At 40.3% G+C, this 12,587-nt stretch overlaps 1 protein-coding gene across 9 annotated transcripts in view; it reads left to right on the top strand.

Annotated features, from left to right (window-relative positions):
• The window catches only part of SLC8A1 (solute carrier family 8 member A1), a 344,617-nt gene that overhangs the window by 18,331 nt on the left and 313,699 nt on the right, over nucleotides 1-12,587 (top strand). For 3 of the 9 annotated variants that reach the window (XM_032652088.1, XM_032652081.1, XM_032652084.1), the window contains exon 2: nucleotides 2,932-4,766. In XM_032652088.1, the coding sequence (XP_032507979.1) occupies nucleotides 2,968-4,766 (1,799 nt within the window). In that variant the 5' untranslated portion in view covers nucleotides 2,932-2,967. Of the gene's footprint in view, nucleotides 1-2,299; nucleotides 2,437-2,931; nucleotides 4,767-12,587 lie in introns of those variants that run through there. The other 6 variants (XM_032652087.1, XM_032652082.1, XM_032652080.1 and 3 more) reach the window with 4 other exon arrangements.

The raw sequence follows: 12,587 nt of genomic DNA, 5'->3' as shown, positions 1-12,587 counted from the left end.
TCTGATCTGCACTTTAGGAAGTTTGTTTTGGCTGAAACGTGAGGAATGGAATGATGAGACTTGGCAGTGCTTTGAAGGGAGTGGTTAATTCTATCAGTTCTGGAGACAGGTGCAGCTTCAAGTCTCTGTCCAGTGTTGGCTCTCTGTGTTCTGTCCTACTCCCTCTGAGCAAATACTTAACCTTTCTGATCCTGACAGGTTACCAAGACGTTTTAAGTTGTATATCTTCCAAAAGGGTCACTGCAAATGTTTCTTTCTCCTTTTTTAAACTTGAGATCTTTACCGTATCGTTTTATATACCTAGCAGGCATTGGGGGTCATTTATAAATCAGATTTTATTTTATAATAGGCAAATAGTGGCTTCCTTGTTTCTACTCTTACCCCTGTAGTCTGTTCTTCACTGAACGAGCAGAGAGATCACTTGAAAAGGAAAATCAGCTCACATCGCACTTCTGATCGGAACCTCCCTATGATTCCCATCTCCCTCACGGTCAAAGCCAGCATCTTATAATGTCCTCAGTGCCCCTCGTAATCCATCCCCACTGTGTTCCCAGCTCTTGAGCCCTGCTCCCTTCACTCACTGCCCTCTCAGCACGTTGGTTTCTTCGTGGTTCCCAGACTGTGCAGAGCACAATTCTCATTTGGGTCTTTGCGCTTATCTTGGAATCCTCTTCCTGCAACTATCCACAAAGCTTGGCCCCTTTCTTCCTTCAGGACTTTGCTCAAATGTCACCTTATCAGAGAGGCCTTCTTTAAACCATCCATTATAAAATCATGCATGCCATGTGTGTGCACACACTGACACACCCACTGACACACTCACACACTGACACTCATAGACTTCCTGTCCTATTGAAATTGCTCCCTACCCCCCACCACTATAGCACTTTTTACCATCTTACATTTACATTTATTTGTTTGTTTCCTCCCCATTAGAATATAAGGTCCACAAAGATGGAGACTTTAAAAAAAATTCATTGATGAATTCTCAGGACCTAGAAGAGAGCCTAGTATAGCCTTTTAAATTTGTCTGGGTGGCTCTCATAAATATGGGGAATAAATTGTGGCATCAGGGAGTTAGAACTGGGTCTGCCACTGCTCTTACAGGATGGTTCAATGTTACCGTGTTTTAAGGAGAAATCCTATAACCCACCCAAGCCCAGTAATGACTGAACAAGTAGACACACTGACCATGAACTTTTGCATATTTTGAAAATACGCTGCTTCTAGTTTTCGACCTTTTACTTAGAATGGAATTCCACCACCGCAGCCCTCCGCTGTGTCTTCTTTAGCATGGGAAAAATGGTCAAAGCTTATCTCCCAACATTAATGAGCTAAAAACAAGGACTTTAGGTGATGGTGGGCTTGCGGAGGGTGTGCCAGAATGGGCTGGGGCAGGGTGGAGGTTCTCCTGGGCCCAGGTGCAGTTTTCAGTATAAGCCATCAGCCTCAAACATAGCCCAGAGAGTCTAGGTGAATGTGGGCGTGACTCTCAGACAGCCTGAGGCTATGAGCTGGTCTAACTCAGCTCCACTTTTAACTTTGTGTCAGGCCACAGGGCTAAGCTCTGGCTCAGGACCCTTCTTATCCCCGTGTTATCCGATGTCATAACCATAACTGGCTTTCCAGAACAGACCTACCCTGACTTGGAGCAGACCCTTCTTAGCTTCAGCGCCTGCCCCTACCACCTTCACCAGAGCCCTGGAATCAGAGGTGATACAAGGTCACTGAGAGGCACACAGCTTGGTTAAGCAAGGCAGAGTGGTGGATGGAGCCACCATGCACCTGAATTCCCCCACCAGTGAGGCTGTTGCCATATCCCTAATTGCTTACTGCCCTTCATCACATGTATACGTTGTGGTCACTGTCATTTTGTCACATGAGCTAATTTAGATGGGATTATTGCCCTTGCATTTTTGGGTCACTTGAATCCTCTATAGAACTAATATGTATTTTAGAATGACCATGGCAAGTCTGACATCGACACAGAGAAGGAACATTTTATGGCTGGTAACACTGATTTCACAGCCTGCCAAGCAAGAGTCTTACTTACACACTCCAAGACCTGGACCTGCTTATCTCCCTTTCCTGTGTGGGCAGCCTGCAGATTCTAGAGCGAGGTCCGTACACAGATATGAAGAGCAGTGCTTGAGGAACCAGATGCCCGGCTGCTAATGCAACAGGAGACCTGGGCTTGCTGAAAATTAGGAGGAAATGTGCTCTCGTCAAAACATGCTTTTAAAAACTGTACTTAATGTGTGGAAATATTGCCTTATAGCAGATTTTTTTTCCCCTCAAGTACAAATGCCATTGAGCTTTGATTGCAAGCAAGCTTGAAGATTTCTCTGTGCTGCCAAGAGCCATAGGACGTGATTTCATGAAATGCAGTGTAAAGTTGTGCTCTAGAGTTGAAGATCATCACCAAGCCTTGCGTTGGTAGGATTTTTAGAGTCTAAGTTTCATAGCATCACTCTTAACGAGGTGATTTTGGTGATGAAACAGTTTCTGGAAGGTGACTGTACTAACCGCAGTTTAAAAGGAAATCTGCCTTAGCAACAAGGAGAAAATTATTCAATGTGTCAAAATTTTTTGTTTTTTCTCATTGGCTGTTAGCATGCATGCATGTGTATTCAACAAGGCAAGGATATAATTGAACATTTCATTCCAGTAAGTCAGCTGTGTACATTGCTCAGTGAATGGGGATTACATGTAGAAAATCCTCAAGTGGAGAGATTGGGCTGTAAACGTTACCAAGGATTGCTTAATCACAGATGGGTTCGTAGAATCATAATTCTCCGTAGATGTTGTGATAGTCAAATATAAACAAATCATTAGTAAAAGTCATAAAAATAAGTAATTAGTCATGCTTTGGATCTGGATCTAATGATGTGATTTTTTCCCCCCACCCTCCCCCTATCTTATTTTTCCCAGTAGGTTGGGACAGTTGGAACTCTGCCATTGTCCAACATGCTGCGATTCAGTCTCTCACCCACCTTTTCGATGGGATTTCATGTGTTAGTCACGGTGGCTCTCTTGTTTTCCCACGTGGATCGTATAAGCGCTGAGACAGAAATGGAAGGAGAAGGCAATGAAACCGGCGAGTGTACTGGCTCCTATTACTGTAAGAAAGGGGTGATTTTACCCATTTGGGAGCCCCAAGACCCTTCCTTTGGGGACAAAATTGCTAGAGCGACTGTGTATTTTGTGGCCATGGTCTACATGTTTCTCGGAGTCTCTATCATTGCCGACCGATTCATGTCCTCTATAGAAGTCATCACGTCTCAAGAAAAAGAAATCACCATAAAGAAACCCAACGGAGAGACCACCAAGACAACTGTGAGGATCTGGAATGAGACGGTGTCCAACCTGACCTTGATGGCCCTGGGATCTTCAGCTCCAGAGATTCTCCTTTCAGTAATTGAGGTGTGTGGCCATAACTTCACTGCAGGAGACCTCGGTCCTAGCACCATTGTGGGGAGTGCCGCATTCAATATGTTCATCATTATTGCACTTTGTGTTTACGTCGTCCCAGACGGGGAGACGAGGAAGATTAAGCATTTGCGTGTGTTCTTTGTGACAGCAGCCTGGAGCATCTTTGCCTATACCTGGCTCTACATCATTTTGTCTGTCATCTCTCCTGGGGTCGTGGAGGTCTGGGAAGGTTTGCTTACTTTCTTCTTCTTTCCCATCTGTGTTGTGTTCGCTTGGGTGGCAGATAGGAGGCTTCTGTTTTACAAGTATGTCTACAAGAGGTACCGGGCTGGCAAGCAGAGGGGAATGATTATTGAACATGAAGGAGACAGGCCATCTTCCAAGACAGAAATTGAGATGGATGGGAAAGTGGTCAATTCCCACGTTGACAGTTTCTTAGATGGTGCCCTAGTTCTGGAAGTCGATGAGAGGGACCAAGATGATGAAGAAGCCAGGCGAGAAATGGCTAGGATTCTGAAGGAACTCAAGCAGAAGCATCCGGAGAAGGAAATAGAGCAATTGATAGAATTAGCCAACTACCAGGTCTTAAGTCAGCAGCAAAAAAGTCGAGCATTTTACCGAATTCAGGCTACCCGTCTGATGACCGGAGCGGGCAACATTTTAAAGAGGCATGCAGCTGACCAAGCCAGGAAGGCCGTCAGCATGCACGAGGTCAACACGGAAGTGGCTGAAAATGACCCCGTCAGTAAGATCTTCTTTGAGCAAGGAACATATCAGTGTCTGGAGAACTGTGGTACGGTAGCCCTGACCATTATCCGCAGAGGTGGTGATTTGACCAACACTGTGTTTGTCGACTTCAGAACAGAGGATGGCACAGCCAATGCCGGGTCTGATTACGAATTTACCGAAGGAACTGTGGTCTTTAAGCCTGGTGAGACCCAGAAGGAAATCAGAGTTGGCATCATCGATGACGACATCTTTGAGGAAGATGAGAATTTCCTTGTGCATCTCAGCAACGTCAAAGTGTCTTCTGAAGCCTCGGAAGATGGTATCCTGGAAGCCAATCATGTCTCTACACTCGCTTGCCTGGGATCTCCCTCCACTGCCACCGTGACTATTTTTGACGATGACCACGCAGGTATCTTTACTTTTGAGGAACCTGTGACTCACGTGAGTGAGAGCATTGGCATCATGGAGGTGAAAGTATTGAGAACATCTGGAGCACGCGGAAATGTTATCGTCCCCTATAAAACCATTGAAGGGACCGCCAGAGGCGGAGGAGAGGACTTTGAGGACACGTGCGGAGAGCTCGAGTTCCAGAACGATGAAATTGTGTAAGTTCTTTCTTTATACCTATGTGTGTGGTTGAGTTGCGTTTGTGGATGTGCAAATGTGTGCGTGTTTTTTAAAAACTAAATGGCGAAGGAAGAATGGAATAGTTACTGTACAAGACGACTTTCAAAATATCGAAATATCCTAGGTTCTAGCTCCTATACCACTGATCAACATACTGTATACCCAGAGATCCTAATTTGATTTTATTTTCGTACTTTTACAGTTTTTAAGTACATTTATAGTTTTTAAGTAGATTTATAGAATGAGTCTTCTGAAAGAATTTATCCAAGCACTTACGATGGGTTGAAAAATTTGTATTCTATCTTGATCACGTAATGTACACACAGAAAGGGAACATTGAAAACCTCACATTATGTCCTAACTTCATTACTGTGTACAAATTGGGAAAGCCCAAAAAAGAAACATCCCTGAAAAGAATTGCCTGGCTACCAGGGCTGGCTGAAATGATTTCTGCTGCTTTTATCTGACACTGTTTTTGTGATTATATAATGTTTCTGCTTAACTGCTAATGCTTAATTATGACTTAATGACCAATCCTGCCTTTTCAGTTTTATGCCAGTGGGGAAAGTCATTTAGCTCTTATTTAGTTCCAGTCTGATTTTACTTTACATGATTAAACAAACCCTTTTACCCTACTGGTATAAGGATGGGGAGAGAAGTAGGATTCTGTCCAAGCATCCGAGTTGACAGGGAGCAGGTCAGAGAAAAAAAAAGTGGGGAACAATTTACTGTTCCTACTGGCACTTTACACTGACATCTGCCAACACTGTAACACAGAACGGCGGGTTGTGCGATAATTATTCCAAAGACAGCTGCTGTTTAGAGAGCTTTTCCTCCTTCCTTGCCGAGGGCCAGGGGCATTGCACTTACCAAAAGCAAACCAGAAAATGTGACTCGATGAGCAGTATCCAGACTGGAAGGACGAAAGGAAACTATTTATAATATCTGCAGTGCAAAAATAGGACATTCCAGTGGATAATTATGTTGGTGGAATCATTGGCAACTTAGGAATTTCAGGAGAAACAATATAAAATATAGTTTGTTCTCAAAATAGTTAACTCTTGTGTAAATGGCATGTGATATATCAAATGGGATGCATTCTCTCCAAGATGAAATTTCTTCTACAATAAGTGAAGGGAAAACAAAAACAAAGGGAGCCGGATGGGCAGAGGAAACAGATATTTCTGAAAGAGCCTTCCAATATCTATCACCTCTTTGACGTTGTTGTATAGAGATGGACAGTTAGTGTGATATCACAATGAAATCAAGCAGAGAGATAATAGCCATCTTCGGATGTGTGTGTGGGGAGAGCTTTTGTTGAATATCTATTTTACGTTGGTTCTTATGTTGTTAATGTTCCGCTTAGCGAGATGTGTTTTGTCGGGACAAATATTTTACTGAAAGATAGTAATATAATAGCAAATGAATATACTGCACGCCCAAGGAAGGATTTTCCCAAAGGCCCGTGTTGAATGTGATCCTGCCCACATTAGCACATAAACTTTATTTCTTTGCTAGGAATTCTTGCTCACTCCATTTTATAATCATTTCAGTTATTGAACCCTCTTGTATTTGATACAGTTTTACATGGATTACAAGTGATGTTGAATGTTGTTAAAGGAATATTGCATGTTGTTAAATGAACTCACAAGGGTAGCTCTTAAATATGACCAAATTAGTGTTTTGTTTTATTTACTCATTTTACTTAGGGTGTTGTCTCAAGAAAATGTGATCTTGCTTTCTCCTGAGAATACTGGCTCTGTCCTTGTTCGAGAGGCAGACTTTCCTATCCAGGACTTCTACCGAAGCATAAATAAATAACTTTCTTTTGGGCACAGTGTAGTAGAAGATGAAGAAGGGAAAAAAAAGAGACAGTGATTTGATGGTATAATTTATTCTGTCAAGCTCCATTTCAAATATTCAGCCTGTGCCGTTAAATTGATTTCATTCTTGCTAAGGAAGGAATATTGCCAAATTTCAGCTTTAGAATTTTAGATACCTTGTGAAAGCTGGTAAGAACTGGTGGAATTATCAGCATGTCTCTATATGTGTTCTTAGGCATATTCTAGTTCAATGGCCAGTTCCTAGTTTTATAAAATTTTTCCTATATTTTATTTGCTAAGTTGAAGTATGAAATTTTAGCAATGGCAAAACATTTTATTTATAAGTGAAATGAAATTACAGCCCTACACTTTTCTCTTCTTTCTAGAATTTTAATTTTAAGGCGTTTTTATCTTAATGTTGTAGAGTTTTACTACTGACGAGGTTTGTAGATGGGTAATCAGTCTATGGCTTGAATAAATTTATTGCAGTGCCTGGGACTTAGCCTTGGGCTAGGCACCAAGAATTCAGACAGAATGCTTTTAGAAAAACATAATGTTATCGAGATCCCTTACTCTTTCTCGTTATGGATCGTTTTTCCTCTGGTAGTTTCCAATGCCAGGTCCACACAGTCAGATCCAAGTGAAAGAGAGTTTGTCATCATGCAGCCTAGTTGAACTATGTAGACACAACTCAATTTATCTTTAAAAATGAATTTATATTTCATCCAATTAGTTAGTCTTGAGAGATGACTTTCTCAAAAACCTAAAATACATAGATGGGACTATTGACGCCACTGAGCTTTATTAGATACTTAAAAAAAATTTTTTTTTGTTTGTTTAATGTGCATGAACCCAGAATTTATGATTCTTTCCAGAGCATCATAAAGAGATTCCTGGAAAAGCCTGGATTTAAAGTATATCTAATTTTAAGAAGCCATTAACCAAGGTAGAAATAGGGTCCGGTCTGATCAGGGATGGAGATCAAGAGGCAATCAGGTTTACTGATTCATAGGTTTTAAGAACAAGACAGATTCCTAATCTTTGACCTCATATTTAGTGTAGAAGAAGTCTCTTAAGTTTATAAAATAAACATGTCTGTACCTATTCATTCATATTTTTATGTAAATGAGTTGAATTATTTCAACACGACCTCTTTTAAGATCAAAATCCATATTTGAGGAAAATACCTGTAAGTGGTAAGTGGTGTTTGTAGTCTCTAATAAAATGTATTCTCGGCAAAACATTTGAAAATTACAATGCAAAAACTCATTACATAGATATAATTAGCAGTTAGCACATGCTTTTGTATAAACTCAATCAGTGACAAATACTAAACCCATACCAGCTGATCTTGACTTTCAACAAGGAATTCTGTCTAATGTTAACAGCTAATAAAAAATAAATGAAGAATATGCTAATTTGATTTGTGATTTGGTAGGTGACATCCACAGATTTGAAGTGCTACTAATGTTTGTTCTTTAATGATGCTAGTTTAGTGGTAATAATTATTACAAAATGTTGTTTGGTTTTTCAAGGTCTAACGTGTTAGCTTGACTGTTCTGGAAAATGTTAAGTTTAATTAACTAGAGTAGATACAAATCAAATTTAATTACTTAGTTATAGACCAGCAATCATGTCATTTTGGGAAGATTACGCAAAAGATCATGAGCATTTACTGTTATACATTTAAAATTCAAAGTTGGGAAACAAAGAATGTAGGTTGGAAAACTGACATAACATCTTGCTTAGCAAATCATTTTACTGGGAGTTTCTAGCCATAATTTGTTAAGTAATGGATCTGTCCAGAATTAATTTAGCTTTAAAGACTATTACATTTTCAAGTTTGATTGTAACTTCATTAACTCTAGCACATACAATATGCAAGACATGTCAACAAATATAGCTTTTGGATGCAAAATATTTACATCACTTTTTTTGGAAAAATACATAGAAAAGAAATTTTTAGTATTATATAGGTTTTATGGAATCATTATTATTATCTTCCACGGAAAATAAGTACTTTGTTTTTGCTATTTATATTACTAGTGTTCTTTTCTTGCTCTATAGAATCCCAAGGAGTAAAGACCTAGCTATATGAGATAGCAATTCAATTCTGAGAGTAGAACAAATATGTAATACGAGAAGGCAATCAGCTATTTAAAAACTGAAAAAAATATAACGAAAATTTGAAATGATCAGAACAAGAATAATAATGTGTGTTTGGGGGAATCCAAAATGATGAAGAAAACTAGAGAATGTAGTATTAGACAAGAAAGACTGTTAGCACATATTACCTAGAATCCAACATATTCAAGATTTACTTTGTGGCAGAAGAATTTTATCTGCAACGTTTAGCCTATTAAAGCGACGGAAGCATGATACTTTACACTGACATAAAGTTTTCCTGTGTAACATAAGAAATTTAGATGGAATAATTTTAGGGTTTTAATGGACTTCTGCTTTGGTGGGTTATCTTTTCAGTCTGGAATATTTCTCTCTTCTTAGAAGCAAACCACATGTAGTATCATCTGAAAATCTAAACTATAACCACAAGAAATGTTTTTATAAATGTATATGTTTTCATGAATGCATAACTATTATAAAAAATAAGACAGGGTAAGAGCCAAAGAAAATGACAAGTTCTAATTCACTGCTGGCGGGAGCCTAAATTGATTATGTGCAGAAGGGCTGTTTACCATGTCCATCAGATTGCTATGTTCGCTGTTGTAACCTCAGTCTCCCACTGCTGATTAGAGTTTGGGGTTATGATATAGTTATGTAAAGAAGTTTTATCTTAGCAAATGAGGAGATGTCATAGTTTAGACACACTGAAGTGTTTAAAGTATGGATTCTTTTCTGAGTCATCATTCAAGGTTATCACGTAGGGGGCTCTTTGTTTCTCTGGTTCAGGGTTAGAGAAGAATTTATATAACAATCAATCTGCGCATACTCACTAAGCTCCTGATTTGCATTCAGCGCTGGGCTAATCATTATGAAGGAAACAGAAGAAATATCCTCCGAATACTCTAAAATGGGAGATAATGAGATAACATATTTTGTTAAGTACAAACATCATTACAAAGATAAGGTATAAGTTGTAGGAGAAGCCTTAATTTAGGGCAAAATATTTGCATTTGCTGGAAGCATAATTGGATAGAAAAATGTGATGTGCACTTTAAGATGGAATCATAACTTGGTAAACCTGAGCGTGTGGACATTTTCAATAGATAAGATGGTTCTCAATATTAATGAAAGACTCAGTGACCATTCATTTTCTTTAGTGGGATTTTATTTTTATATATATATATATACATTCTTGTTTATATTCTTTTCCATTATGGTTTATCCCAGGATATTGAATATAATTCCCTGTGCTACACAGTAGGACCTTGTTGCTTATCCATTCTGTATATACTGGTTTGCATCTGCTAACCCCAAACTCACCCTCCATCCCTCCCCAACAACTCCCTCCCCCTTGGCAACCGCGAGTCTGTTCGCTATGTCTGTGAGTCTGTTTCAGTTTCGTAGATAAGTTCATTCGTGTCATATTTTAGATTGCACATGTAAGTGATATTATAAGGTAATTGTCTTTCTCTGACTTACTTCATTTAGTATCATAATCTCTAGGTCCATCCATGCTGCTGCAAATGGCATTATTTCATTTAATGGGATTTTAAGTCATTATGAGGGCATTTAACTTAATCTGAGTATATATCCCTTTAAGCCAATCACAGAAGACCAATACTGCATGATTCTACTTATATGAGATATCTAAAATAGATAGGAGATATCACTCAGAGAAGCAAAGAGCAGAATTGTGGTTGCCGGCGGAAAGGGAAGGGAAAACGGGGAGTTGTTAACCAACAGGTATAAAGTTTCAGTAATGCAAAACGAGTGCGTTCTAGAAGTCTGCCGTACAGCATTGTACCTGTAGTTAACAGTATTGTGCTGTACTCTTAAAAATCGGTTAAGAAGGTGGATCTCGTCAAATGTTTTTCACTACAGTAACGTAAAAATTAAAAATTGTTAAATGAAAAAATACCTGTTCTACTTAAAAAAAAAAAAGCGTATGTGCTCGCCCCTCTATATCTCATTGCGTCTTAGAGTTTCTAAGCGAACTTCACAAGATTTCTAGTAAAATGTTGCCAGTATTTTCTTTTGCACTTAGTGAAGTAGTCCTTGGTCTCTAGAAATGCTTTTGACTTCCTTTAATCCTATAACAACTGGAGTAGCCCTTAACCCACTCTGCCTCCCCATTCCCTCCATCTTCTCGGTGATACCAGTGTACAACCATCATCTTGGTAGAACCCAGGCAGATGTCACATCAAATTGTGAAGTGGGAAAAGATTTTCTTTGGTTTTCCTTCCTGAGGTCACTGGTAACCCATGGAAGATTTAAACGTGCTTAATTCTTTTGAATGGAGCCACCTTGAGGGTATAACACCTGTAATGGGGTTTTATTTGTTGTTAGCTGTTCTGTCCTTGTTAGCTGAGGTGTAGAAAATTGCCAGTGGGTTACAGTATCTTGAGAACCATAGAGGTTTTCCTATAAAGTATCTTGGTCATGTTCTGGCATGGTTACTGAAATCTGCTCACTGGAGATTCATTCTTTGGGATAGGAAAGCTGTTAGGCCCCTGTCACATTGTAAATGCCATGCAACTCTTAAGGGTTATCCTTGCAACAGTAGAATAGAAGTGGCTCTGGGCCAGGTGGCAGGAAAGAAGGAAAGGACAGCCAAATGCAAGGTGGGTCCGTGGCACTAGAGATCTTTATCACTGGCTTAGGTGAGCGAGCTGAGGGGAGTCCTGTGGAGGGTGTCAATGGAACCAACCAGCAGCTAGTGGGGTTTTGCTGCCGGCTTCCCACAATGCCTTGCACTTTCTGTCCTGGGAGTGGGGAAGTCCAGAAAGTCCTGGAAGGGAAAACAAGCAGTAAACAATATGGGCAGAATTAAAGGAAATCTCCTCCTTTGCTTCCTCTCCTGGCTTGACAGACTGCCTACGTAATACCAGATCTGTTTGCCAAAGGTTGAGCCTTCCAGAGCTCATTCTTTTTACAGGCCTATACAGCAGGCTTGTGTAAAGCCAGGCGAAATAAACAATGCCTTTTCATTTCCTGCCTTTCTCCCCAGGACTCAGTGCTCTCCATGACATTTTCTTTCCCTCTTACAATGTCTCTATAGGGTCAGAGAGGGGAATAGGCATTGTGTTCTCTGTGACAGTTGAAGATATGCAGGCAAGGGACAAAAACAAGCAGAAGCAGAAATCAGGGAAGTTTCACTGTGTCTGGTAACTCAGATATTAATGACAAACCTGGAATATTTTATTTCTAGATACAATTTTTTAAGCTTAGGTAAGAGAGATCCTGAGTGCTGGGTACCCTTGAAGCCCTGGGGTGACCCTTGAAACCAAGACCACCTGGCTTTTCCATGTTAGGCTTTCTGAGATAAAAGGTGGACTTAGGAGGAGCTCTCGACTTAGCTTCCATACCCAGGATTGGAGCTCTACCTTTGTCCCCTACTAGCTTCGTAACTTTCAGCAAATTACTTAAGCTCTGAGTCAGTTTCCTCACCTGTAAAATGAGGACGATGGTGGTAAAGGTGGTGATGGTATTGGTAATTGTGGTGCTGGTGGTAGTGGTGATAATGGCAGTGATACTGGAGCTGGTGGTGATGGTGGTGGTAGTGGTGTATGTAGGTGATGGTGGTGGTGGTGATGATGATACTGGTGGTTGTTGTGGTGGTGGTATTGGAGGTTGTGGTTTTGGATATGGTGGTGGTGATGGTGGTGGTAATGGTGTAGGTGGTGATGGTGGTAGTGGTGGGGATGGTGGTGAAGGTGATAGTGGTGATGATAATGATACTGGTGGTTGTGGTGGTGGTGGTATTAGAGGTTGTGGTTTTGGATATGGTGGTGGTAGTGGTGCAGGTGGTGATGATGGTGGTGGTGGTGATAGTGGTGGTGTTGGAGGTGATGG

Source organism: Phocoena sinus, chromosome 13 (assembly GCF_008692025.1).
Source record: "Phocoena sinus isolate mPhoSin1 chromosome 13, mPhoSin1.pri, whole genome shotgun sequence".
Taxonomy (NCBI): Eukaryota; Metazoa; Chordata; class Mammalia; order Artiodactyla; family Phocoenidae; genus Phocoena; species Phocoena sinus.
The sequence above is the reverse complement of the archived record's forward strand: the minus strand, read 5'-3'. Positions and strand labels throughout refer to the sequence as shown.